Consider the following 23853-nt stretch of genomic DNA (forward strand, 5'->3'; position numbering starts at 1 on the left):
CAAGCTTCTAAAGATTACAACAAGTCAGGGGAGAGGACTCCATTCAAAAACACAAACTTTTTGGTTACCTGGTGTAGAACTATGTTTGTTAGAGGCATCCTCACCTCCATGCATGTTATAAATACGCCTTGACCAACTTCGGTTGTAAATCTGATCAGCGAAATAACTGCTGGCTTCGCACATAATCGTATAGGGTAACAAAAGCCTGAAACAGCCATAAATATCTCAGCCTAAGGGATAATGCGGTCTTTACATTATGCGTGTTCATCGCGCATGCATTAAGTAATGTGACTCTCTTGCCCCTAAACAGTACAAATGGACAGGCTTAATTCTTATTAAGCGACTTTAAAATAGGGCAGTCATGAGTAAATGGTGTATTTATTGTTCAGTAATAATGTTTCTATAACAGATAAGGGTCAAGAGGATGCACACGGAGTACCGCAGTACACATTGAGTCGACAAATACTACCTTTCCGAAATTGACTGACGAAGTCAATTTAAAATAAATCTGCTATACTAAGCAAGTACAGTACAGTCCCACTGGTTTCTATGCTATTTTTTTAAAAATAAAAACCACTACCCTTACTGGGCATACGTATTTCAGGGAATCGAAAACTTCCTTAGGTTTAGCTTTTCATGTGAATAAGAATGATAATTTGCACTCCTATTTGGCTTAATGAATACAATTTTCCACAAAGTTATTTATGAACAGTCGTGACGTCATCAGCGGATCTTATTTAAAAGGCAACATTGCAAAGAAAATGCAATAATATTTTATTTTGGGCAAAAGCGGAGCCACAGATGTGCTTTTGGGCCACGCCTTTTTTAACCGCATGTCTCGTAAGTCCGTGGAGAGCTGCATGGGCAGTCAGACATTCCGGCTGTTGCCAAAAGAATACCTAATCAAAATGGACTTAAAGTACGTGAGGAGTTAAAAAATAGCGGTTATAATTAGGCCGGACGGAAGGAAAACCACCTAATTAAAATGGAGATTCCTTCACGAAAACTATGTAAATCAGATAAGAGACAAGTGCTTACTAAAAAGCTAGACTATCGTAACTCCTACAACAAGATAATTTTTTAGTTTCCAACGTATTCGCATATCAAAATATCACGATGATTAAAAATGTTTTGAGCTTTATGAAGATATGGCCACACCGTATGGATATAATTTGCTCTTAAAATAATTATAGACCAGAAATTACAATTTCCTTGTAATCAACGTTTCCGTAGGTTGACTTCCAGACCAGTTAGTAAATGTGAAACTTTTCATTAGTAAAGTTGTTGCTTTACTTTAGGACTCGTGTCCTATCAATGATTGGGAAATCTCTACAGGGTCCCTACTTCTATTGACTGCTTTTATAAATGAAAAGGGCATTCAATGTATTCAAGAGAAAAATTAACCTGGTGTAGCCAAAACCAGCCAAGTCCTCCTGTTTAAAGTAATACACACCGCTTCCTATTACTCTTCCCGTCTCCTAGTTTGCAAGTCAACTGATATAAGGAAATCTTAAAATAACCTTTACAAGTTCTTTATAAAAAGTGAAAAGTCTGTGCTTTTTGACCACCAATGCGTTATTTAAGTAGCTCTTAGCACTCCTCTTAACGAGCACATGACGCTTCCAGTAAAATTAGTTCCGAGGTCACTGTTTAACTAAAAACCATATTTTTAAAAGATTTTTATAGGACATCCAGCTCAAATCCCCAGTGCACCTCATTTTTTAGGGCGCAATAACCTCGCTAAACACCAAATTAGAGTCATGGTTTTCTGCGAGATGCAGAACATAAAAACATCCTCTTAGTAACCGTATTTACCTAAGAGATGCCGCCCCAAAAATTCCTCTGTACAAAAGTAACTTAAATCAAAATTTAGAATGAAATTGTTAAAAAGAACACTTGTGAAAACTTCCGTACAAATTTATGCTGATCCTAGGAAGAGAAAGGACTGACTTTAGATTTCATTAGCTGACTGCCCATACGACCTAAACAACAAATTGAAATTCTGAACAAAGCCTGACCTCTATTCTTAAAATTCAATTTATAAAGTGGATGAGTAGACTTTTGCATTGCCTAACTTTAAGTCTATTAAGGCTTCCAGAGGAATATTCAGTGATCCAGAACAACTAAATTATTCAAAAGACAGCAAAGCCTCTGCGGTTGTTCTAAAATATCCATGCCACATTAGAGCGAATTTCTGAAATTGGGCCGCTGTATTTAAGCCCTAAATTTGTGCATCCAGACCTATTTCCTCGTTGCATTAGATGACTTCCATTTAATTTACATTCTAATTTTACTAAACTTGAGGAAATAAACCTTCCTTAGGGGAGTACATGTTAATCACAGGGCATCTTCATTACAAGCACAGACGGAAATTATGCCCATCAACTTGCGATGGTAAAACTGACAGATGTGCAGCCCTAATCATCCACCAAGCTTGGTTTTTCCCATTTTAGATATTCCTTGCGTTCAAGAGATCATTTAACAATAGTCTCCGTTTGAATCACCCAAGCATGGCGAAAAATCGTTCTAGCGTTAATATCAAGTAATGTGGTTATTTCACCTTGGAGGCGAATAATCAAATTAGGCAAGAGGAAAACTCGACCGTCCATGAGTTTATTACTTTCACACCATTCCGACACATTGCATTCCAGTTTCAATCATTGTGTAGTCTCTATGAGAGAAAATAAGCAGATTTCTTACATATTGCATATTTATTAATGTGGTGAAAGCATCATTAAAGTGCAAAAACCTTTGGAACTCAAAACACTTTCCTAAAGTGGTGGATGTGATAAGAACTTGCTAAGAGCGACAGGCACGGATTTCCAGTAGGCAGGCTAGTGCTTGTCATTTAGGCGCATAGAATAAACGTGGTACGTTCGACTGGCCAACGGTAAGGAAGCAGGTCTGCCATAACAGACAAGGCAGTCTCATAATGGGCCAAATTATTGCCGGGGTCGGAAAATGTCATTCACATCCTACGCTCGTGCTGATCATGCATACCAACGGAAGGGTTAAAATGGGTATACTCAGCTAAAAATATCATACCAATTGCTGCAACTTGCTTTTTTAAAAATTAGATATTTTCTAATGATTATTTGACGTTGCCCTCATTAAGTAACCGGGTAGTTACTATAAAAAAGAATTTTGAAATGTTTACAACTCTAGATTGACGGCAGATAAACTGAATTTAGAACAAAGTAGTTTGGAAGCACCAGGTTTTGACATTTATGACTACTGACCGCTTTGACAACCACAATCCTAAACTGAAAGCTAGTTAAAGAACCATCTACACGTCTGAAAACAGAGTTTGTCAAGTTTGAGAACATTTGGCAATCTGTTACACGACTCAGCTCCTCTTTCTCCAATTGTCTCTATCTCTAAGATGGCAATACAAACGTTGCAGTTGTGATGATCCCAAAGTTCTGTCAGATTTGGTCTCACTTCAAGTAGGTAAATTAAGCCTGGCGTTGCCAATCTAAAACCGCAAAAATATTGCTAAATACACTTTTTACAGCTACCGGTGAAGCAAACATTTGCATTAAGGCTATACTTTGATAATCTCACCTCAATGTTTCGAACCGACTAAAGAGCACTAGGAGGGATCTGTCTAATTAATCATCTCCGACCATGCCTCTGTTTCGCCTACGGCCCTTTGGATTGTTATTACCACCCCTCATTAACCTGTTTATTTCCTACACCAAATTTCGGCCCCTTTTCGCTATACCACATCAAAAGCATTTTCCTAGGAGTAGAGTAACTCCGGTTAAAGCGCATTTTGCATGTAATTACCCGAGCGACTAGCAAGCTATTGAAGGCACCCTTTTATAAGCCGCTTCTCAAATTTTACGGTTTTGGAGTATTTCACCGGAAGTATTGAAAAAATGTTTTTGTCGATTTCATAATGTGAGGAATTTCTGCCCTTTTCAAAGGTAGTTAGTGAATTCAAATTATCTGCAACGTAGCATATGATTGTATGTTGAAAAAAATTCCATTCACCTTGAATTTCAACAATCCACACATAAAAATCCAAGTCATGAGTGAAGAAAATAAGAAGAATGTTACTCCGGGTATGTTAAAACTACATGTGACGAACCTGAAAGAAGCTTTCTGAACAGATTAAATATCTGCTAAAGAAAATTCTTGACCGATTGTGACCAAAAACAAAGATATTTAAAGAAACCCAAAGTTCTGAGCTTTTAGTTTACTAAAACTCATTTGGTTCTCTAATGCAAAAAAGGTTTTGCTTGATGATGCCGAAAAAAACCACATTTATACCTTTCGGTTGCTAAAATACGCAAACGGTGCAAATTTACTCAAATTCGAGGTTCAGCGGTGTGCAATTGATGGCTTCGAGTCCTCAATCACGCTGCTGGCATCAACCCACTAAAAATGAGACCACTTTTAATGGATCGAAATACCTAAATGGTGAACTTGAGGGTACAAAGACGGGCGGTATTTACAAGGGAATGCTTTCCCCACTTTTTTGGAATTAATTATATGACTACACACCGAACACTGCGGACTGACTTTCAGCACTCGAATTGTCCATGCAAACAGTGATGAAATCCCCGGAGAATAGAAATGCACAGAAAGCTAATTAACAGTTCTCAGAGGGAAAATGTGCGAAAATTTGCTGAGAGGACTAATCAACCGACTGCTTGCAAAGGTGGTGTATTTATTAAACTAGATTATTTTAGTGGAAAGGAAATAACCATCTCGAAGAAGTTAATCAGGAGTGCTACACTTTTTGTCTGGATATAAAAAACCCAATTAACTAAAAACTACATCAAATCAGAAGGGTTTAACACCTGCAACCTCTCCACTTGTACAAGCTGAGCTTGTTTAACAATGGATCCTCCCATTTTTTGCCCATATCTAAGGAATTCTTACTACTCCTTCAATTTTCATGGCGCTAGCTTTTAGATGCAATTTCTCGCAAATCACCACACCCTCTTAAATGTGCCCCTTTTAGACGCCTAACGCGCTACCCATGAGTCGGAGCCAAACTTGCAAAAGCGGAATATTTCTAGGGAGTCATTTTGAAGAGAACATTAAGTTTACTGCATCATGAAAGATTTCGGCATCAGTATAAGTCAAATTCTATGTAAATTGATAGGTAACTCAAAATAAGCCTTTATACTTTCGGTAACATTTCACAGGACCACACCAAACGCTTGGAGTCAGGAAGTTCCATTTTCAGCTGAGTTTTGCCCACCCCTAACAACAAAAAATTACGATTCATTCGAATTAAGTGGCCAGTAATTTTGCAGGAACTGCGACGGTTACGCAATTGATGGAAATTGTGCTGCAATAACGCCTTTTCGGACGAAGTTATCGTTGTGGAAAATTTCAGCCTAGTAAATTTTGTGCCATTTAAGGTAAAATCCTTTTAGGTGAGACTCTTCTTGACGAGGACAAACATTTTTCAACCCATAAATATGCCAAAGCTATGAACTACTTCATCCGCTCTTAGGACGAATGTCGTGGTAAATGCAACTGCCGTCATAGTTTGATTGATGAAAAACAGCCCGTAATGGCAAGAGAAACCCGCCCTCTTGAGCTGATGCACGAATATCGAAAGCGCCACGAATGGAAGTTAACTTCACGTTAACTACCAAGACTTGGAAAATGAAGGTGTGGAATAAATTATGTAGAAACTGTGGCAGATAAGAAGCCCTGGAAAGGAAATAGGTACCGTTGAAGGGTAATGAAAGTTTCTCGAGTAGTGGGATGATGATCAAAAACAGCAGCATGAGGCTTTCATTTGAAGGAGATAATTTTGGGTACTGCTGAGAGGAACGGTTAGTGTTACAAGAACGCAAGGGAAAGGTTTCTGCGTTTACATATTCTGATTTTGCTTAGTTTCGTTTTAAATTCTCACCCTTTAAGACCCTAAGATATAACAAAAAAGGGGGTTAAGATGTCAAATAAATTCAGCGCGGGACTTTTGGTTACTTAGGCTCCTAAACAGACACTTACACTCAAACTAAAGACGACTCATTGACATGGAAGATAGATGGACTATCTTCAACGCCTACTTTAACTCAAAACTTGGGAGCTACCTTAGGTAAAATGCTAACCATGAATTGAATCACAGTTACATGTGATGTTCTTGGAAAAAAAAGTACCCTCCAATTTGCAGGCAATGGTAGAGCTCTCACAAATCAACATTATAATTGGGTAGGGAATGTTTACTTGATAGATGCTCTTGGTACGACGATGAACAAATAAGATGAAAGGAATTGACAAAGTGAGCAACCTTCATAGAGAAAGCCAGTTTTTCTCAGATTTTCCTACTATAACGGCTGTCACTGAGCACTGCGTATAGTTGTAAATAAAAGTGACACGTAATTCAAACATCCATTCACCTGCGAGTGTGTGCAGAGGATGATCCCCATTGTCTTTTTACCAGTCGAGGGGAAGGAAAACATTTGACTAGTACTATGCACAGCTTCTGGGACGTTCCAACCTGACATATATTTGACTCCGAAAAAAAACTGCGCATTTATCAAGTGACGCAAAATTTTTAGTGGATACAATTACTCAAAATAATATCTCGGCATGCTTGAGGCATAACCTTTTACAAAGTGTTCATCACTTGTTCCCCCTTAGTTAGAATTAACAACCAAGAGAGATTAACATAGTCAGTATACAGGAGAGGATTTGGTAGATAACACGGACGTAGGCGGATATGGATTTGTGAAGTGGTTTTTGGAAAAAGTCACGTCATTTTTAATCAATCGCATATATACTACATCGCATGAAACTATTATTTGGGAGAAGTGACCGTATGCCTACGCAGACTGCAGCCCTCGAGCCGGTAAAAGGTAGTTGCAACGCATTGAGATATGCATAATTACTGAAGAAATGCAAGGCGAACATCAGGGTAGCCAATTTATGAAGCTAAATTAATAGGTTATTGCGGAGATTGCTGTTGATGATAAAGACATCTTGAGTCTGCCTGCAATAATGGCATTAACTTGATGCAAAAAAGGGAGTGTCTTGGCTCCACTTATGTCCAGCTTCAAGCATCGCCTTTGTACATCTGTGTCAAATTTTCGCTCAAAGTAGAACAAAATGTTTGCTTTGTAGTTTTTGATAAAATGGAGAAAGAGCTAGTCTTTTGACTGTTTTATTCGCGTAGTTAACGAGTAACGTCATTTCGTCAATTTAAACGCATTCCTGACGTAAAATTTAGTGTCAAAAAGCAACTTTAAACGAATGAGATATTACCATGATTGCTTAATTCATGACAAATTCATGCTCAAAATTGACGATTGAATGGTAACTCCACAGATGGATGGATGTTTTGATAGTATAGCGTCAATTTCATGTTTACCGAGCTTACGAGATAGGGGCTAAAAAGCCTCATATATAATGAATATCTTGACATGAAAACACTCCAAAAGTGTAATTTTGACAATTTTTGGCTGAAAATAACAAAGTACGGAAGAAATAGTTACGCTTTGAGATATATTAAAGGAAGGAGCTTATTTTGGGAATAAAGCATCCAGGGAAAAATACTGAATTGAGATTTAACTTGAAGCATATATTTGTGCCAAGAATTTATGAAAAATTGGACCAAGTAGTAAATAATAGAAACGAATCTAGTGACAATCTTCCATCCCACATTATATGCTGTAACTTCATTTGTTTCTCATAGTGACACAAACCAGTTGACGCCACGATGAGGAAAGAATATGCGGTCTGACGGGCACGGCTTGCACAAGATTACCGACACTAAGACATTTTACACCAGACCTATCTTAAACATGCGATCTTTAAACGGAATTATGGCAGGCTGATGGTGGGTACTGCGCATTTTTGGAATATTTAGTCGGAAAAGTATGATGGTGCTACCTGTCAAAGTGTCGGCTAACCCTATAAGGTCCAGAAGATTTTGGGCACGTTGAATTGTCGCTTGTAAAGAAGCAAATCATAGAAATGTATAGCATCGTGAAGTCTACATATCCAACTGTTTTCCACCCAAGAAAGTATAATTAGTTAGTACTGCAGCAAAATTCCTACAGCGCAGCAACCTTAATAAATCACTCTCGTTAAAAAAGAGAGGACACTACCTTATGATCTTGAGAGAGAAGTTGAACTGCCCAATTTTTAGGAATATCAGGGTGCAATTAAATGAAAAAATGATGAGAGAAGAATGGTGTAATTTAAGTAGTCAAGAGAATCCCATAATTTGACTGGTGTGATCAAATTGCCCTGTAATTCAAATGAGCTATTGAGTTGAACAATGATTTGCTTTGTCATCACGAGGAGAGCAATTATTACTCCCTCCCAAATCACATTTACATTATCATTAAGCAGTAACTGCTGTAAAAAGGCAAGAAGGATATTAAATTATGAGAAGCTTTAATATTTCCTTAACTGATGGCTGAAAAAGTAATCAGTCCAACCATACTGTACAGACTCAAGCCGAATAAAATTCTACTTCCTTTTGAAATTCCGGGAGAAGGATTCACGAATACGTGCTAGCATAAAAGTCTGCGATTCTGTGGAGTGGGTAAATTTCCTACAAGTATTCCGCTGTTACTGCTGTTTACCAAAAGCGTTAAATTAGAATTTTATCCAGTATAACGGGAAGTCTCGGTACTCATGCATCTCAGTATTGTATCCTTTACCTACAGAAGGGCCTTCAGTTGACTGGGTCTTCACTTGAAATAGGATTAAACTAACAACAAATTATTATTGACATTTCTAGGCAGTAGTTGAGAAAGCGAAATTTATTCCAATCCCTCAATATTTTCATGCCAAAATAGTTAAGTTGTTGACACAAGTGCTGCCAAAAATTAGCAATGTGGAATTAAAAAAACAACTGACGTGCGTGAACAGATTCCAAGTTTCAATAGGATAGCCACGCCATTGATGACTTCTTTACGCTAAAGTACAAACTATACAAATTTTGATGGGGATAAAAAACCAACCTACACTTTCTTGTAAACCGCCCCTTTTCTATAAGGGCGGGTGAAAATATGCTAAACTCTATGGCCGATTCAAGGGGCGAATTTAGAATTGGCATTACTTAAATACAATGTTTTTCTTCGCCCTAGTTTTGGTCATTTTACTGCCCAAAATAATCTGCCTGATTATTCACAGCGTCATATTCGACGTTGAGATAGCTTGCTTTTGTGGAGGACAAAAGTACAATGGCGATGTTAATGTATGGGAGAGTACGATTGACCGTAAATAACTATCAAATCATATTTGTGATATCGAGCAGAGCAAAATCCCCATTACTGAATATGTATAGTGAAACAAAAAAGCGGTGATGATTTTTCCAACTGTATGAGCAAAAATAGTTCCCCTAATCCCAAAGTCACAGGATATGGACTTTCAGCAATTGAGCAATTAATACTAGTAAGATTTTTAGCCTCTTAAATTAAAAAAAATCGCATTGTGAAGAAGAAGTGCTTCATGCGCGTTTTTAATAACTCCTTTTAACAAACTATTTGTTGAAGGCCAGTGAAGTTCAAACAAACAACATAGAGGACTGCAAAGGCAATCGAGAATTGCGAAGAATAAAGAGAAAATCGTGTCATTTTAATGAATTTAATGTTTTTTGTGAAGGTTAAAGAGTATCTTACGACAATGTAGTAGAATCGAAAGGATTTTAGGTGAAGCAGTTCAAGGTAAGCCCTCCTTGTGGTACGAAAAAATAACACAAAAAATAATTAACATAACAAAAATCAACAAAAAAATAGGCTGTTTTCTAGAAGATGCGCATGTTACTGCGTGGGAACCAATGGCAATTCTTTTTTGTGTCACAGTGCCTGCCAATTTTCTTGAAAATGTAACCATTTCGCGCTTAATAGTCAAATGTCTCAAATCTCGGGAGAGGAGGAAGATCTCGTAAAAATTACTCCACGTTGTGTGTTTGCTGACTTCTGTGCAAAAGTACTTTCCACCACGAACTCACTTTACGCAACCGAAATCACTTCTCCTAAAACGCGAAAAGCAAATAGCCAGCATGCTAACGCACAGGCAATATATCATTAGCTAAAAGTGTTTTTTTTTCCTTTTAGTACATCAAATTGATGAAACCGATAAGAAAGTCTTTAGCATGCCTTTTCAAAAAGAAGCTGCTATCAACAGCTGCTAGCTTGCTTCTTCTTCTCCCAAGTTTGTCTAAATTCAGGAAATAGTATTTTCTGGCAGATAAGGACAACATTTTGCTTAAAATACAGGCTTGATTAATTACAATCGGCTTCCAGTAATGCGATGTAAAATAGGCGACGTTAAATTTGAAGTGATTCATTATAGATCATAAAGGCCTCGGATAATAATGCTTTTTTATTTCGCTAGAAACTGCGTTTAGCAAAAAATTTGAGTTTTTATTTAAAGCAGGAACTGGAACGAGTTTGATGCTCAGTTAACAGTTCTAAAACCCCGCCTAATTGACGTAATTATTGAGAGTGGATGTACTCACCGCCAAAGTAGGAGCCATCTGATAGGCTGGTGGCGACACGACCATCGGTGTCAACAATATCGACAACGCCTTCCTGGATGAAGTACATTTTGGTCCCCATCTGACCTTCCTTAATGATCCAGTCACCTGGTTGAAACACCTCGTATTTCAACCGCATCAGCACCTCTGAGACAAAGTGACGATCGGCGTAGGTGAAAAAGGGAACTGCGGCGACCAGCGCTCGGCAGTTGTGATTCACGATTTGCTGCAAGACAGAAGCTGCAGATTACGTGGGTGCTCCAAGCCTCCTGGGTCAACTTCAAATCACAGGAATGCATCCTCAGTTAAGCCTTCCACAGTATTCGTCGTGTATGAATGTGTATGACATGAGAATGGATGCAGCTATTTTACCCATTTCGGTAAAGGCGTTTTATATTTATTCAAATTATTTTTGTGGATTTAGAAATTCGTCCACCCACAAAACGCAACAACTTAGACGCTTCTAGAAGGCAGACACTGCATAGGGTGATAGGTTTAGTGAATTCTTGACAGGCGAACAGGCATTCGAAAGGAAAATAACAAGAAAAAAACCATCTGCATTAGAATGGACACAAAAACCCCTCAGAACAAGAAACCTGATTGCATCTGAATTGTCATTTATAAATGGTAAAGAATGCGCCGAAAGCTTCGTGTAATTAATGGCCACCTTTTACTGCTCCCATGAATCTTCCCAACTCTGTTGAGTGCCCCACTCTCCTCGGCGCTGCGTCACACCTGCCATCTCCTTTCTGGCATTGGACACAAGGAGGATTTCGGGAATGACGCTGATAAAGTAGGCATCCCTCAACGGAAAAGTACATGAAGTGCCCTAGACAATGGGGGTTTCTTGTCATTAGCGCTAAATACGACTTTGCTGCATTTTTTATTATTAAATTGTGAAAGTGAATAGGGTGCTCAATTTGGAATGAGCAAAGCACTAGTTATGATTTAATATTGCCCCCCTTTTACACTCAAGGATACACACAAAGTTTTTTATTAATGGTTCTCCGTGTAGTCCATATTTTATGGCAGAAATGGGTTTTTTGTGTCACAAAACTGGCAATAATTACTAATATGCACACAGGCTCGCTTTGATGGAATAAGGCCCGTTAACATAAACCAAGATTGCAAAAAAATGGGGAATCTGTGATAAATGCGGACTTAGAGCTGCCACAAATTTCATGACTGTCACGTTAAACAGGAGAACAGGCAAAAGTGATTCCAAAGCAGACAAATCCTTTAGGGATCACGCAAAGCAAAAAATAAACTGAATGCAGGTGAAGTTGTGACAATTACCTCACAAAATAAAGAATTTATGGAGAAGAGATATGAGGTATGGTCTAGGAGAATTAAGAATGTAAATGCATCGATGAATGCTTAACATTCATGCAGTAGGTAGGCGCTTCACTCCCCTCCTCCTGTCTTAGTGGCAGCTATTTTAACCTCATGAAGATAAACGTGTGCCTCTATAAAAAGTTGCCACTCGTAAATGCAAGAGACACCGTAGGATCTGGCAAACATTCTCAACATCCCGAAGACTAACGGTTCACTAACCTAAATGGTGTGGTTGACAGGACAAGAGATCTGTAAAAATAATTCTCCAGTTGAAGTAGAGATGCATGGGGAAGTGGAATTAGACTTTCGAGGTATTTATGAGGAGCCTCCAGTTTCCGTTTTTGAGCCATTTAAAGGGATAAATTGCGGGGTTCTATTAAATTATCAAAAAGAAAGTAGGTAATCTCGTTGAAGTAAATTAAGCCACCAAACTGTCTTTTCTCCGGAAGTATTTGTGCATCAACATTAGCTTACTTGGAATGTCAAAAATTGTATGATTTATGTGTTCTTTGGAATGGAAGAGATTTTAGGGTCGAATATAAAATCCCGGTCCCCGTTTTTTCCGCTTTTTTAGAAGTTAGATTTTCACCAATCTTATGTGACAGTAGGTGGGAGGGATGGAACGACGGCAAATTTCGTTAGTGCTTGTGTTTCTGCCGTCGCCTCTACGGAGAGAACACATAACCTGGCGTCCTTTAGGTCAAAGTGGCAATAACGCCGGAAGGAGGGAGTACGCAGGGTCAAGAATTTGCTGCATTTTCGCGCCTGACCTTAAGTACGGATGAACAGAGTCGGTGCAGCATGCCAACAACAAAGTGCAGAAAGGTAGGTTTCATGCACCTGAAGAATTTCTGCCATCAACAACGCCAGAGGCATTTCCAACCAATTCGGAGATCGACAGCTAGTTGTCAACACAGTGCTTAAAATATTGCACGATTTTAAAGTTCAAATAAATCTTAATTGAAATAATCTGAGGAAATCATTATGTAGAAAAGCTAAATGTGACTGCAAAATCACGTTTAAAGTTAAGCGAAAATTTTGAACAACATTTGGAAGGTCTTAATGGAACGATAAATAGAATCAATTGAAAAATTACCTTTAAATAGCCAGACTATAATGGAAGCAGGTGAGGAAAAAACTTTATCCCTTAGCAAAAAGAATCCTGTAGGGGATCCTTTTGTTCTGATAAAAGCACAAATTCGACATGATCTCATGAACGGACGGCTTACAATGGAGGCCTGGCGTTAGCGCAACTATGATAATCCTGATATTTTTGGTTTCGGAAGAGAAGAGACTTGTGAAATTAAAGCAAGAAAGTAAGAAAACAGGAAAGGTGAAAAACTACTCCCCACCTCTCGAAGACATTCCGAGAGCTCATCCAAGATGATCACCTCGTTGAACATTTTACCCTGATATCGGTGTTCATAGTAGTTGGCAATCTTCTGTCGAAGAACCCGCGGCAACTTGCGGTACGCCATGTACTCTTCCACCTGCTTGAACTGGAAGAAGAAATTCAGGAAAATGAAATTAGGGAAAGATAACGCCGAATCAGATGCATACTTAATGGAAAAACACGTTATTGTGCGAATTCACCTGACAGTTCCGATTCCCACCTCCATTTGAAAATGAAAACACAATTTTTTTGTTTAAATCTATGAAAAAACCTGTATTTTTCGCTTTCTAAGATTCCATCTATGTTAAAAAGCCGTTGTGAAATTCCCCTCCATACAGTTTCCAGATCAGGGAGAAAAAAAACTGTTTGAAAAGTTGGTGGAAAACCCCCGCAGTTGGAGCCAAGTAAAAATACTTCACAAGTCAATTTTTGCATTCCTTTCTTAAAAATGTTTTCAGAAACAGGTGGGTCAAAATATCCTTCTGGAATTACTTTACTTTGGTGGTATTAAATTTCGTGTGGTTATAAGGAATTAAATCATGTTGAAGGAAATTTGGACGATTTTCTACTTTTCGCCTCTGGATGCCATATTTTACAAAAGTGCCAGAGCTCAATGCAGGCTTCATAATCCTCTGGAGGGCAAAACTGTGGCAACTCATCAACGGTGAAAGTGGTCATTAGATGGCCCTACTTGATCAAGATCGCGGTGCGATATCGGCTCTTGAGGTATTACTACACAACTGGGAGATCGCTATCAGTTTCCTGACATTAAGCGAAGAAACTAAGAAATGTTGTACAAACGGGAGGCAAGATGTTTACCTTTCCGAATAAAAAAATATTAATAGAACGGAGCTGAAAGCGAAGAACAAACGATGAATCTAATCAGAGCCCCATTCCCAAATCTGAAATGGGATAAACACTAACATGTTTACAAAATTCAAACTAATGGCAGTCTGAGCACAGCAGAATCCACTTTTCCGATGTTTTGTTAAACTAAAAATGAACCATCAACTCTGCTTCAGTCAATAGGTAAATTATTGAAGCGATACAATTAGGAGTCTTTGGAGCTCCTAATAATTGAGTTGACACTTTTTTCGTCTTTTTCCTGCCGATCATCACCAGCCATATGAAAGTCCAGACAAATGTGGCAATTTTGTTTCACTGACCTGAAGTAATCCACCGCATAAAATATAAGTTTGCCTAAACTTTCGGGGATCCTTCCGAACTCCCATAGTATTATTTAGTAGAAAACTCACCTTTTCGAGGGAGAAATCATCATGGAGGGTGGAACACTTTAGAGAATCGAGAAACAAATTCCACAAAGTTGCCTGTGCAGACTCAGGTAATAATTTAATATCCAAGTAGGGGAATGAGTAATATGCTCAATTAGCAAATACTGACAGGTAGAAGTGTGTGACTGTAAAGCCATACATTCCTTCCTTGGTTTAAGAGAGAGCAGTCGGGATGCCAAGCAGAGGCCTGATGAAATGCATTACTGGACCAACGAAATCGGGTGCACCGCTTGGCACAAAGTTAATGAGCCTTCTCTTACCAAATACTGTCAACCCTCAGTGCAGAGGTTATAAATCATCGGTCCGAATTTTAATTAGCTTACTGACACTAACGTATGTGTCCATTTTTATGCTGATAAGACCGCTTTCGGGCGCCGACTCTGGTGAACATTACGGAACGGTGTATCAGTCCTTCCCTTTATAGTGAGGCCAAATTCCTGTCTAAATAGAAACTATCAAGTTAAAACATGGAACTTTGGCTAGGTTTGCTAATTCATATGAGCTTACTCTCTAAAATAATTACGCATTCAACAATCATGGGCGGACTGCTCCTACCCACACCCAGTGTGCAAAGATGATATCTTAGCCTAAAACGGAAATGTTTTTCTGCTTTTTAGCTGATTTTCTACCAGTTAACTGAGAGCTGATGGCAACAACTCAACTCACGAGGTAATGGCACTTGATTATTTATAGCATAAACTCTGTTCTAAAGACAATATCTCTCCTTATTCAAGATGCTTTGCAATACCTCCAAAACAAACTTGACACTAGTACTTTATTTCACTTCTACTCAGTTCGTTACCTTTTAAAATACTTGTGAAATAGTCATTTGTGCGCGGAGAATAGTTGTTTATACCGCCAGCCTAATGGTGGCGAAGTAAATTACGCGGATCGCCTTACAAGGTAATAAGAAAGTGCTCGCCTCAGTAAGCACGCGTTACAGTGATAAGTGTGGGCAATTCCCCAAAACATTGCTTTAATTATCATAAGAGTTCTGATTAACTTCTGGTATGCAATATATGAGGACTTGGGGTGGCTTTTTGTTAGAACTAGTTATAGATCAGGTCACTCACATTCCTCAAAGCTATCCCACCCAGTATAAATGGTATATTTTGGTGATTACCCACCCATTGCCTAAATGATATTTATCAATAAATAAATGCTCCTTGTGCCCCATATTTCCAGGTTTTACTTTGTGAGTTGGCTTTGCCTGCCTGACAAATACCCTTTTATGTACACTTGGATACGCATATATGCTGTAAGGATAAAAGGATCCTTACCTTCTCTCGGTACATCTTTTTTGAGCAATCGAATGATTGGATGAGAGCTGCAGCATGACCAACGAAGAGGGCATAGCAAGTGGATCCGGTCATCATGCTAATGATGGTGATCCAGGCTTCACCTGGACTTGTAGGGGGAAAGCGTCCGTAACCAATGGAGAGCATATGTGACATGGCCTTAAATAGAGCCCATGTGTACTGCTCAAACCAGCCGGCATCCTGAGTAAATGACAATAACTTTAGTGTGAGCCTGCACCAGAACTCTCCACTCTGGTTCATAATTCACTATTCCTGCTAATGTGGAAATTGAATGGGACATTTATAACCTAAATAATCGTAGACAGGCCATGAGTGGAAGCATAGAAGGGATGTTGGAGTTTATTGACACTGCCCCTTACATTAAAAATTGTAAAGCTGAATAAAATTTTTGATTAGTCAAATACAGAGCGGAATTAAAGCTTGACGGTGATCTCGAACTAACGCTAGCAGGAAACTTTGTCTCAAGAATGTCAAAAAAAGTACTAATAATTTATGTGCACGTAAAATCTTCAAAAATGCTAAATTCGGAAAGGATACAAAGAAAAGCAAAACTGACACCCATTTTTTTCTCTGTTAACACTTGAAATGAATTCATGAGAGTTACTGAACGACTAATGTCGGGTTGCCCACATGCCAACTTTGGGCCTCACAAAGTGCGTGTCAGTGAGTGCTAAAAATTAAATCTGTAGAATAGATAATTGCCGTAGTGGTAGACCTAGGCAATCATTTTCATCAAAATTTTCAAATTATTGCTGAAAAATGTTTGTTAGTGATAGCCGCATTCCCCAAACAGTGGTAGGATAGAGCATCAATAGCCAAACGGATTATTCGTTCAAACTAGCTTTTAAAATTAACTACTAAGAATGTTCAAATGACTATTTGCAGTCGCCACTTTTGTAGGAATAATTAAACAAACCTTTAGTTTGCACTTAATCACCCAACTGTCAACGGGGAAGTTGTTGAGCATCGGAATGAAGAACTGCAGACAGGCGTTCCAATGTCCAAGGAGAAGCATCAACAAAACCAGGTTAAAAATGCCCATAAACTTGTTGGCCACGTTGAGAAACTAAAGAAAGTAAAATAGACTGTGGCTTTGACAGTTTCTACTAAAACCACTTTCCAAATTCGGTCTTCTAATAAGATAATGATAATCTAGCCTAGCCTCATGCACATTAAGAATTGACTGTTTCCTGCTCTACCTTCAGACACCCAACTGATGTAGCAGCTAGTGGTGCCAGACAAAGTGAAGTCAAAAGCTGTGGATTTAGGCATCGCGATGCATAATTTCTGCTGCTGCCTTGATATGCCATTACGACTGGAAATAGTAAATAACCAAACCAGCAACAAAATCAACCCCGATTATCTCCACATCCCGAAAGTGGGAAGCGATATCTTAGTTGCGTGACCAAATGCTGTTGTGTTTGCGCCCCTTTTTTCGGGTGCGGGAGGGGGAGAGTGGGTCCTACCACCTACTGAACAGTAGAAAAATATTCCAAATATCCTTTAAGTGATACAGTCACCAAGAGCACAGGAGTCCCTACTCGTTTCCAGTAATTCTGCTGCAAGGTGATGCTAACAAGATTTGTCACAAAGAAGAAAGTTAGTATTCGCGGTACTAGGAAATTAATATGCCGAGGCGTTACTTAGGCTCCCATAACCCTGTAATTCTGACTCAAAAATAAATAACCTCCAAAATGATTATGTGCTGAGCGTGGTAACTTTAAAACCCAATCGGACTGTTCCATTCCACTCCTGAAGGGGTGTGTGTGGGGAAATGCAATTTTAAATGAGCCATAAAATGGTGCGAAATGACAGCATCTGTGCATCACCTGTGTGCGAGAAATGAAAAAAGGAGAATTTTCGATCTCCAAGTTTGTTAAAAAAGCACTGTTAAACAAAGCAATTGTCCACTTTTTAAGACTGACTGCTTTTTGTGCCTTGTACTTTTTTGACCGATACACGTAAGTAATGTCATTCGGAAATGCCAAAAAATCAACGCTTGAATAGCTAGGAAATGTGAGTGTTAGTTTGAACTCCCTAGAGGCCGGCACATCTACATGTCACATGCAGATGGTGTGTAAGACACCAAGGACCGTAAAATCTTGTGTATAGTGAAAAAATATGGTGTTACTCTGACTTCTTCCTTGGTGCTTCTACGTGTTGTGTTCGTGGAAAGAAAAGAGGTGGCATATAGGGACGAATTGAAGTGGACAAACCTCCTCCCATTGGCTGACGTAACGAACAAGACGAGTGATTCTTAAAAGACGCAGAAGGCCGAGGAGTTTGACGAGCCGGAGAATTCGGAGTGCGCGACCTGTAAAGGTGAATCAGCAATGCGTTTGGAGATGCCGAAAACGGGGTAGAGGAAAAGTAGCCTTAGTGGCAGTTGGCGACGGGGATAGTTAGCAGTAAAAATATTTAAAAAAGTACTTGTGGTGAATTGTGAATAATAACTTTTTATGACATCGCAAATGGTGCAAAATTTTCTTAGAGTTTAGTCAATATTTGTTAATGTGTTGCCCCTGTAGAAACGACTAAGTTTAGTTTTGGCAACAACATCTCCAACGGGTCACGAATAACTTCCGCCACCATTGAAGCAATACTTGTTTCAAACTAATGCTTTGAAGGTCTTTCAAAGTCATTCTTGGTTCTAAAAATCAACGTTCTACTTTCCCAGGCCATGGAAGCACGCAAATGAAGGCGATGACCAAGTGGAGTGACGGAGATGTGCGTGCGCATTCCGTCATTTTGTGAGAACAAAGCATTTGTTCGAATCACTTCAAATATAGCGTCTAATCCTTCAGGTATTGTTGGGTAAAAAGTGACGCATTTTTTAAGAAAAGGCTTAATAACTGATTATCCATGGTGCCTTGTACTAAGCATGACCAGCAGATACGTGTGGCTGATTAACAAGCTAAAATACAACTGCTTACTACTTTCGGGTGGTATTTAGGATTGGAGCTAAATGTGTAATTTAATTTGCACATTTGATAGACAAAAAGTGAGGAATGGTGTAGAGAATGATAAGCTGGTTAATGAGTTTTGTGTACAGACATTGGTGGAATTACCATAAAGTCAAAATGAGGGGAGGCAAGTCATTCTTCTTAAAACCTATTCCAGTCCGAAAAATTTTGCGAATAGCAAATACTTTAGTCCTGGCTAGGATCTATTTAGATGACGCGGCGATGGATGAAGGCAGCAGGTTAGTCTACCACTTTGGCCAATTCAGCACTCATACTTTTTCAAATATAATCAAATAATTTATGACGAGCCAGATTTTTTGAGTATGCCACTGTTCCAGGCTTGCATAATAGAAATCCTCATTAGCACTTTTATTAATAGCAATGAAAGCCTCATTTCACTTTACTTAATTTTTAATTTAAGTAAGCTTCTGCAGAGAAATATAGTTGTCTGTTAACTCAGTAGAAGCTGAAATAGTTCAGCGGTATAAATGATTCAACATCACGTCATAAAGTGAATGGAGATTGTTTTTCACCCATTTCCGAAAGGTGGTTCAAATTTACCCTCCAACGCCTACGCATCGCGCAGAATTACTGTTGGAAAAATTCAGCGAGAAAGATATCTGCAACTACCTCTCCCTAAGGTTCAATCAAAATAATGCGGAGAAAAACCTACATGTTATTTAAGTTCATAAAGCCGTTTTTCGAGTATTCTGTCTGTTTGATAGTAAATTTTGAATCGCAAGGCGGGAATCACAAAACCGCGTCGGTGGATTTTGTAGGTAAGGCTTGGTGATGAATTCGAATGCAAGCATTGCGTAAATTAAGGTCACTCCTGTAAATTGCTTGCTATTGCAATACTTTTTTCCTCGAAATGGTCGTTCTTGCGGCTCCGCCTGCTGCAATTCTGCATTCATAGAGCATCGCATTTTTGGTATATTTCTCCAGATAACAATTGACCGTTGACTTCCACCTCCTCCGATCGTCGAAACACTCTACTTACTTAGTAGCAATCATCAACATGCTTGCATGTAAAAAGTTCTTCAGCAGAGTTGTCTGCTTTCCTGTTTGGCTAGACGCTTGTAAGAGCCATTTCCCTTTACGATATTCAATTGTGATGACAAGGTTAGTATTCATCTTAAAATTTGACTTGTCAAGCGCAGGGATTGCAGTGGAACAGTTATACTGAGAACATCCTCTATACACAATGTTGGTGTGACTTGGATTTAACTACAGCGTGGTTGAGGAGCCACCTCCTACTGCATTGCTATTCAGGGCTGGGATGACCATTTGTGCGAGGTTCCAATGTCCATTTACTTGTGATGAGTTAAAAGCGCCATTTGTATTAACTCGATAACATCTAAATGGTTGGGCTAAACTTCACCCACATTTTTAAAAAAAAGAGATAAACGTTTCATTGCTTACTTTATCGTCACCAAAACTATCAATTACTAGAAGTTATCCCGTCTTATTTACAAAGCCTAAAATCACTTTTGAAGGTTCAAATTGCTATCATCCTTATATTAGATTAACCTGAATGCAATGAACTTATGGAAATCATCGAGTATGATTAGCAGTTCTACTTATCTGCATAAAAGTTGAGGCAGAGTGAAAAGCCAGTAAAAATCCTCGACTTGTGACATCTCGTAAGTTTGTCACAACATCCAAATTAGACAACTCAAACAATGTTGACAATTTTGCAGCCTTAACCAAATCCTAACAATTCCTGGAATCCTATCCTTAACTTAACCCCTTGAAACAAAATAGACCTTGGTAGCGTCCTTAAAGCAGAAAAATGAAAGCGTGGAGCATTGACAAAACCAATGAATATAAAGCAGCATTGAATGCTGCTGGCATAGGAGAGGACGAGGAAGAAAGGAGAACGAACCAGCGCTGACGAGGTGAGATCGAGCCTTCGCCTCATCACTGAGCAGTAGGAAAATATAATCAAGTGGAATGGAGCTTATGAAATCCAGTGCAAACCACGTACGAAGGTAGTGATTAGCTATTTTCTTGGGGTTCAGGATAATCTCATCGGCAAACTGATTGGTCAAAATTCCTTTAAAGTAAAAAAAGATTCAAAGTAAATTACATCAAGCCGATGGTTAAAACTAGTAATCAGAGTTTTTTTAAATATGAAAGTGGTTCTATCAAAGTCTTTTTTACGTGATGAAAAGTTTTCTGAAATAAAATTAAGCGGGATTTGGCATTGACGTCTATGATGCATATACTTTAATGGCACCTACGATATGTAAAATGGCATTCAGAAGATAAATTTTCCAAAAATTATTGCGATGGGATTTATTTTAACATTCGTTGCTAAAAGTGAGGCCACTCATTTAACTAATCGGTGATGGCCGCGCATTCATTTGGATGGCGCAATCGTTCTAGCTCCAGTGAACATTTGACTGGATTCACTACAACATCTGTATGCTATTCCTAGCCAGTTTTCCGGGTATACAAAAAAAGGCATAAAGAAGGTGCAATCCGACTACTTCTGGTCCTGCCTCATGTAAAAATTGGATCACAATAGGTGCAGAAGTTAACGCCTTGGTACTCAGGCAGACTAGAAGGACTTAGTTCCTAATTAACAAATTCCTTTTGTTGCTAGCTAGTCCACATATTTTCTTTTTATTTGTAGCACATGATGTTAAGAGGAATGCTACTTGTATTTGTAAATTCTGAATAAATAACATTTTGCTTGGTAATATTTTGGCCTTAAATGGATACAATACGTACCACTGGGAGCATCCAAGTCATTAACATTGATTATAAGTACAGCACTACACTTTCAGTATAAAGCGTACAAATAAGGAGAAGGATCTGTCAGCCACTTTGCCGTCTTTTATCGTCTTCTGCTTAAGTGTTTTGAAAACCAAATATTATTTACGGGGCACTTTTATCCTTCCATGCATGTGAAGCCTCATTTTCTATTAAGTTCCAAATTTTTATCCGACAACAAATGATTCCAAACAGGTCTCTTGCGAATAATTACAAAATAATCATACTGACCTGTTCGAAAGTTCACAACAATGTCTACAAGGAAGATGGTGTCGGAGACGCAGTTGAAGCATATTGCCTGAAAACCCAAGTCTTCAAGAAAAAATGAGATGAAAACTGGAAGTATGATCAAATTCGCAATGAGCAAAACGAGCATCAGCAAGTCCCAGTAAAATCTAAAAAGCAGCATGTAAAAATAAATTAACTAGACAGTGCACATTAAGAAGGAATGGTTTATTCCCTCCCCTATATAGAATGGCGCGCTATGCACGAATGACTTACGAAGCATTTCATTTGCCAAAATCTACAAATTGATGGTGTTTAATGCCTTCGAAAATTTACTTCAGTCCTTTTAAATTACGAAATCTCAAATGTTAAATAAGAATACATTCGGTGAGAATTGAGATCGGAGGATTGGTCATATTTTGGCCCAAATGTTTTGTCTGACAATCTAACAAGCTTCGACAAACAAGCACAAACTGATGATTTCTTTCAACTAGGTAGCGAGCATTCGGAAAACACTATCGTTCGGGTAAATGCGATTTGGGCATAAACAGGGAAGCACGTTTAAGAGTAATACCTCACTTAAAGTTGTTACTTTGACACCAAAAGACTTGCATCAGAAATGCTTCAGGACCCGCCGTATCTTAGATGTTTTTAATAGCATACGAAACCCATGTAGATCGAGAGGAGCATTTTACACTCAAAGGTAACCCCATCGCACGACACCTCGAGGTCGTGAACGATGGACGGTATGCAATAAACACGCTGACATTTCAGGTGGTCCACCTCGAGCCAGAAGATGCATTTTTGGTGCTTAAATGTCCCCTAAACTGCTACGGGTTGCATTGCTTTGCATAAGAGACCCATTGAAAAGGGCCTACCTCATTTCTTGTTATACAATTCGTTAACCCTACGTCATGGCCCTAACTTAATATGCATTATTAAGTTTTACCGAGAACTTTACATATTTTAACAACCCCACCCTGGTAATGACACCCACCTCGATGAAATTGGGGTAAATATGCATATGCAATTACAGTGCTACTACTTTACCTCACCAATCGCGAGTAAGCGACTTTGTCTCAAAATATAGAACGAACGATTGTTTGCTTGCAAATGGAATAATGTTGCTATCAACTCTATTTGACCTCTAGTGGCTCGCTCCTACTTAGCATTCTCATTTCGCTGTTGTTGGATGCATGCTTAATAACACGATGATGGTTGTATAGCATTTTTGAAATTTTATGAAAAGGCTTACCTTGACTACACATTGTAGCCAGGGTACTGAAGTAAAAGGAATGGCACAAGAAGACCCAAAAATTACCGCGAATTACTGCAGAGATATTATGCAGATACAGAACACTTCCCTATCACTTCATTTGTAGAAATAATCAGTCTCACAAGCACTTTTTCATCCTCAACGGGACAGCAGAATTTTCAGTCGAACTATACTTCCACAAACCGTTCTGTTTGTGGAATCAAACAAACCAGCTCTGACGGCCACAACGTCTGCCTCACTTTTGCTTCTGGACTGTTTACATCACATGTAACTGTCTGATGCCAAGCAAATTTGATAAGCACTACTTGGAGGCATGTAATCAGGGTAATACTTTAAATGAAGCCAAGGACGAGGATGAGGGCTGGGCAGAAACTCATTTCCCTCATTCTCTTCCACCATCCCTAAAATGTAAAGCTCATGGGTCGAATAAATGGTGACATAAAGGAACAAAATCTCCTGCTGCCCTGCAGTAATGAGCATTCACTAGTTCTGACTGTTTCTTTAAAGCGCGTTGTTCTTGCTCGCCTTCCAGTTGTTTTGTGTTAGATCGAGTGGATGGGTGTTAGGCGTAACTGGTCTTCTGTAAGTGAGCAATTACCACTGAATCCCCCTTTTGCTGTCAACCACAAGCACACACAAAGTAAGATGAAGTAGTGTGTGCCTTAGAAAGAGAGAGCAGTGGGAGGACGAATGAAGATGATGTGTACGTTCATGGTGCACTCGGCAAATGGCGAATCAATCATTGGGTAAACAATCCAAAGCATACGGCGCGTTTTTACATGACAAATGAAGCGGTCGAAGAAGCAGGGG

General features: G+C 38.9%; 1 protein-coding gene across 1 annotated transcript in view; it reads right to left on the reverse strand. All coding sequences in view use genetic code 11, as the record gives it.

Annotated features, from left to right (window-relative positions):
* The window catches only part of EGR_03248 (Potassium/sodium hyperpolarization-activated cyclic nucleotide-gated channel 4), a gene marked incomplete at both ends in the record, with an annotated part of 32699 nt that overhangs the window by 5490 nt on the left and 3356 nt on the right, over positions 1-23853 (reverse strand). The window contains 7 exons of the mRNA XM_024492497.1: positions 10445-10688; positions 13150-13296; positions 15763-15981; positions 16718-16867; positions 18018-18115; positions 20650-20820; positions 21774-21937. Of these exons, the coding sequence (XP_024353171.1) occupies positions 10445-10688; positions 13150-13296; positions 15763-15981; positions 16718-16867; positions 18018-18115; positions 20650-20820; positions 21774-21937 (1193 nt within the window). The remainder of the gene's footprint in view (positions 1-10444; positions 10689-13149; positions 13297-15762; positions 15982-16717; positions 16868-18017; positions 18116-20649; positions 20821-21773; positions 21938-23853) is intronic.

The sequence above is a fragment of the Echinococcus granulosus genome, assembly GCF_000524195.1.
Source record: "Echinococcus granulosus chromosome Unknown EG_S00016, whole genome shotgun sequence".
NCBI lineage: Eukaryota > Metazoa > Platyhelminthes > Cestoda > Cyclophyllidea > Taeniidae > Echinococcus > Echinococcus granulosus.